The sequence below is a fragment of the Athene cunicularia genome, assembly GCF_003259725.1.
Source record: "Athene cunicularia isolate RWA chromosome 4 unlocalized genomic scaffold, athCun1 chr4_part3, whole genome shotgun sequence".
NCBI lineage: Eukaryota > Metazoa > Chordata > Aves > Strigiformes > Strigidae > Athene > Athene cunicularia.
The window spans coordinates 9,497,668-9,501,754 of record NW_020799100.1 but is presented as its reverse complement, the minus strand read 5'-3'; the positions used below and the strand labels follow the sequence as shown (position 1 = coordinate 9,501,754).

The window sequence follows — 4,087 nt, the reverse complement described above, 5'->3', positions numbered from 1 at the left end:
GGCATGGCGGCTGTGGCGGCGTGGATGTCTTCGCTGCCTCGCTGCAGCAGCCCCTCGCTTTGAGGATTTCCTTAGCTCCGGCCCCTCTTTAAACACTGCAAACTGCTGCGCAGCCGTAGTGTGCTCGGGCCGCCCGGCGTCCCGGGCGGGGCGGCGCCGCACCGCACCGCGGAGAGGGGTCAGGCCTCGCGTCGCTGAGCTCCAAGAAACCAAAAAAGGAATCTAGAATAAAACGCCAAGGAACTTAATCGGTAGTTCCCCAAAGTCGTACGCTTGCTCGTTTTCATGCACGCACGTATGTTGTTGTGTGTTAAAAAGGTTGTTAAAGTAACGGCACTGGGAAAGTCCTCAGCCGGTTGCGGGCTCGCAGGCATAATTGCCATGTTTCCATGGTAGTTATACTTCGGTTTTTTTCCTTTATCTCTCTATTCGAGAACGTGTACACTATAGAAATTATTTGTAGCACCACGGGCTTCACTACAATTTCTATTTGCACTAAAATCTCTAGCTCCGGTCCTTTTATCAATTTGAATTAACGCAGCATGAGAGGGAAGGGGGGGGAAAAAAAAAAAAGTGGTGTCAGAAGTGGGATTCGAACCCACGCCTCCATACGGAGACCAGAATACCCAACCCGCCGCGGGAAGGCGCTGAACGCCTTGAGTCTGGCGCCTTAGACCACTCGGCCATCCTGACACTGCAGCTGCACGCTCCTCCGGGAGCTCCTTAAGGCCTTCCGCAGCGCGCGCCCGCCCTCCTGGCGCGCTGCGGGGGCCGCTCCCGAGCGCGTACCCCGGAGAGGAGCCCCCGTCTGCTCTGTCCCAGCTCCGCAGCTCCTCTCGCTCAAGAGCAGCGAGCAGGGACCTTCCCCGCGCCCCTGCATTACCCACAGGGCTCCGCTCAGTGGCGCGGCGCCTTGGTGACTTCCGGCGCGACCATTTTGTTTTTCACCACTCGCCAAGGGTACCCGCGTCCTGCCGGCGGTAGGGTCCTGCTCCGCTTGTCAGCATGTTCCCTGTGGCTAGGGCTGCTCTAAACCTCACGGGTAAGCAAGGAGGAGGCTCTGGAGTATGGGAGTGCTGGGGGGTTTCTCGGGAGGAGGCGGTTTCCTCAGGGGGCCTCCCCCCGGTTCCTTGCGCTCCGTGCGAGGACTGTACCAGAGCAGTCCCTGCGCTCGCCTGGCTCCCGCGGGAGGGTCGTGAGGGCAGCTGAGGGGCTGCGGACGGTTCTCTCGTAGTCCTTACTTTGTTGCTTGTTTTTTCTTTCCTTTTTTCTGCCTCTTGCCACCTAGTTCCTTTTACTCGAGCTGACCTTGGGTTCCCCTCCTGAGTGTTTTTGCTCCTTGATAGTAACTAAAGGCATATCCAGGTCTTCTAACCTGAGGTGGGAAGCTGTAGTCAATGACCAGCCCTTAAATTCAAGGGTAAAGTTACCTCCTCAGTGACAGGCTCCCCAGAGATTAACCAGATCCTCTCAAATCTGGTCCTGGTTCGTGATGCGCTTGGCCCCAGGTGCATGCACCTAAAACAAACGCGCTAGTCGTGTTTCTCTTAGTAGATATTCGAGCTTCCCTTTTTCTGTTTAAAAAAACCCGTGCAGCCTCACAGAGCATGCGAGGGATGTAGTGGTATCACGGGTATTACCGTCTTGTTTGGGTAAACGTGAACCATTGACCTGGAACTAAAAGATGGTATTTTGTAATGCTTATGCACAGATCTCATCAAAGGCTTTGTACACAACTACTGTACAGTCTCTGTGTTTTGAAGCTGGTGGTTTGATTCTTCACTCTCTCTTCTCCTTACTAAGTGTACCTTTTATAGTGTACTTCTATAATGTATGTAATACACTCTGTCATCTGAAGATAGCCTCCTGTATATCTTGGGCAAAGGCCCACAGTTATTTCCACTTCCTTCTTCGCCTCCCTCTCCTCCCTTCAGAAATCTTGAAGGAATGAGAAAGATGTTACCCATAGCTGCTATCTTCAACCCGTTAATTTGATGTCAAGTTTCATCCTGAAAATGCTTATATTAGGTGTACATACTGACAATATAGATATTTACATACAGAAATCTGAAACTTTTAGTATTTTGTTATATTATTTTGTTTTCTACAAATACATAAAAGTGTACTTGAACTTATGCACTGAGGGCCCAAAGAAAGCATTAATGCAAAAGGTGACTTAGAGGATTTTCTTATTGGAATTAGCCTTCAGGAATAACTTTCTAGAGAGAGACTGGGAAAACTGCAACAAAATGCAGGACTTTCTATACATCCTATGTTTTGGAATCATTCCAGGGCTCTCAGTCCAAAACATTAATTTTTTTTTTCAGCTTTTCTTAAAAGTCTTTTAATGCTCATCCTTCCCCTTCTGTTGGTGGGATATGAGAATTGTGAATGGTTTGACTGTATATTTTAGTTGATTTCTATATTTCTAATCTCCTTTATAACATTCATTAGCTCGTGGCATTCAACGCAGTGCAGTAAGACAAGCGCATCGCAAATATGAGCCTAATTTCCATGATAAATATGGAAACCTGGTACTCCTTGGTGGAGCCACAGTTTTTACTGCCGTCTGGACATATGTAAGTCATCATTTTTTTCACCACTCTGTTATGAGTATGGCTGTAAACTTGAAAGCTATTAAGTTTCAGAAGGGTTTACTTGTTTGAAATAACTTAGGTGGTCAGAATTTAGAAGCTTTTTTTATAAGTGACTAGTAATGCAATAGAGATCAAAGTTGTGTTAGTTCATATTTTGGTTTTGAGTTATTACACAGATTTCTGTGTCTGTCCACTGCTTGATTTTAAAATGTAGTAGAAACACAAGTGTTATCTATTGGGATTTCTAAGCTGTACAGGTAGAGCTTTTAGCAGAAAAATGTATAGATGAAAATAACATTATAGTGATGTTTATATTCTAGATTCTTTATCTAAAGCTGAATATTTTTAAATAGAAAGCTGAAGTATTTAAATAGTATGTGATATAAATATATTCCACTTGCTTTCTTAGAAGATGAATGAGATGTCATGTTCTAGTACAGGAAATCTAAACTGAAAATAATAGAAATAGCCCTCTGTCAGAAGGTTTCTGTATTCAGAGTTAATAATCTTGATTTTTGTACTCCTACAGGTGTTAACACAATCTGGAATTGAGTGGGGCTTGTCACCTGTTGGCAGAATCACTCCAAAAGAATGGAGGGAGTAACAGCTGTTGCTTATAATGAACTGGTCTAAACTCTCACTGAAAAAATGATTGTGTAATGGCATTTGTTCCCTAATTACCACTTATACAGTGGCATTCCTGGTCTAATAAACATACCTAGAAATCTTTTTGGCTCTTCCATGTTTCCTCAATGCCTTGTGTCTGCTGAAGTACAAGAAACAGTGAAAACTCAAACTAGTTAAACTCGTATTTTAGGTAGTTGCAGTTGTTACTCTAAAGGTCACTAGTGAATATTGAACAGATCCACAACGTTGTATATCTGTCCATTTAGCCAGGTGTGTGGTTTAAATGAACCTCCCATGCATTCCCACTGCAGAGTTCCCATCACTGGGATGTTCCCATCACCCTGACTTCTGCTGAACATCTAATGACAACATTAAGATCCCAATTTTTATGTCTTGAATCACTCTGCAAATATGTTGCTTCTCTCCGAGGCTTTTGAAAGTTGTGAAGAACTTAAATTATTTTATGAGTCGGGGATGCTCCAGAGAGGTCGGCACTATCCCGGCACTGCTGTTCACTGAGGCGGAGGGAAGCGTGACTTCTGATGAACGCTTGTGTAATCAAAACGCGTTAGGCAGTAGATCCGGGACACGTGCAGACTCTCTAAACCTCAGGGTCAGTTTAGAGCCCTGGAAAACGCCGCTATCGTGCCTTTCGGTACAGCAGGGGTGTATGAAATGGCTGCCTTCGCCCGCAGAGGCTTTGATTACCGGTTTCCGGCCGCCGCGGCCGCGTCACGTGACGGTGCCAGAGGCGGTCCCTGGTCACGTGGTGGGGCGGGGCGGGGCGGTCGCATGGGGCAAAGTGCCAGGCTGGCGGGGGCAGCCGGTGCTGTCCGTAGTCTCCGGCGAGTGCGGCCCTGGGC

General features: G+C 46.7%; 2 protein-coding genes and 1 non-coding gene across 3 annotated transcripts in view; 2 read left to right on the top strand and 1 right to left on the bottom strand.

Annotated features, from left to right (window-relative positions):
* Positions 1–577: 577 nt before the first annotated feature.
* Positions 578–693, bottom strand: TRNAL-CAA. Its single transcript has 2 exons — positions 656–693; positions 578–623 (listed from the first exon to the last, which is right to left on the bottom strand). It is a non-coding gene; the product is annotated as a tRNA-Leu (tRNA).
* Positions 694–886: 193 nt separating this feature from the next.
* LOC113479994 (cytochrome c oxidase subunit 7B, mitochondrial) lies at positions 887–3,325 on the top strand. The gene is made up of 3 exons (XM_026848496.1): positions 887–1,042; positions 2,455–2,579; positions 3,127–3,325. Exons 1-3 carry the CDS (start codon positions 1,006–1,008, stop codon positions 3,199–3,201), a joined length of 237 nt encoding a protein of 78 aa, XP_026704297.1. The 5' UTR covers positions 887–1,005; the 3' UTR covers positions 3,202–3,325.
* A 686-nt stretch (positions 3,326–4,011) lies between these two features.
* Positions 4,012–4,087, top strand: part of ATP7A (ATPase copper transporting alpha) — a 27,917-nt gene continuing 27,841 nt past the window's right edge. The window contains exon 1 of the mRNA XM_026848493.1: positions 4,012–4,069. The gene's annotated coding sequence lies outside the window, so the exon portion shown is untranslated. The remainder of the gene's footprint in view (positions 4,070–4,087) is intronic.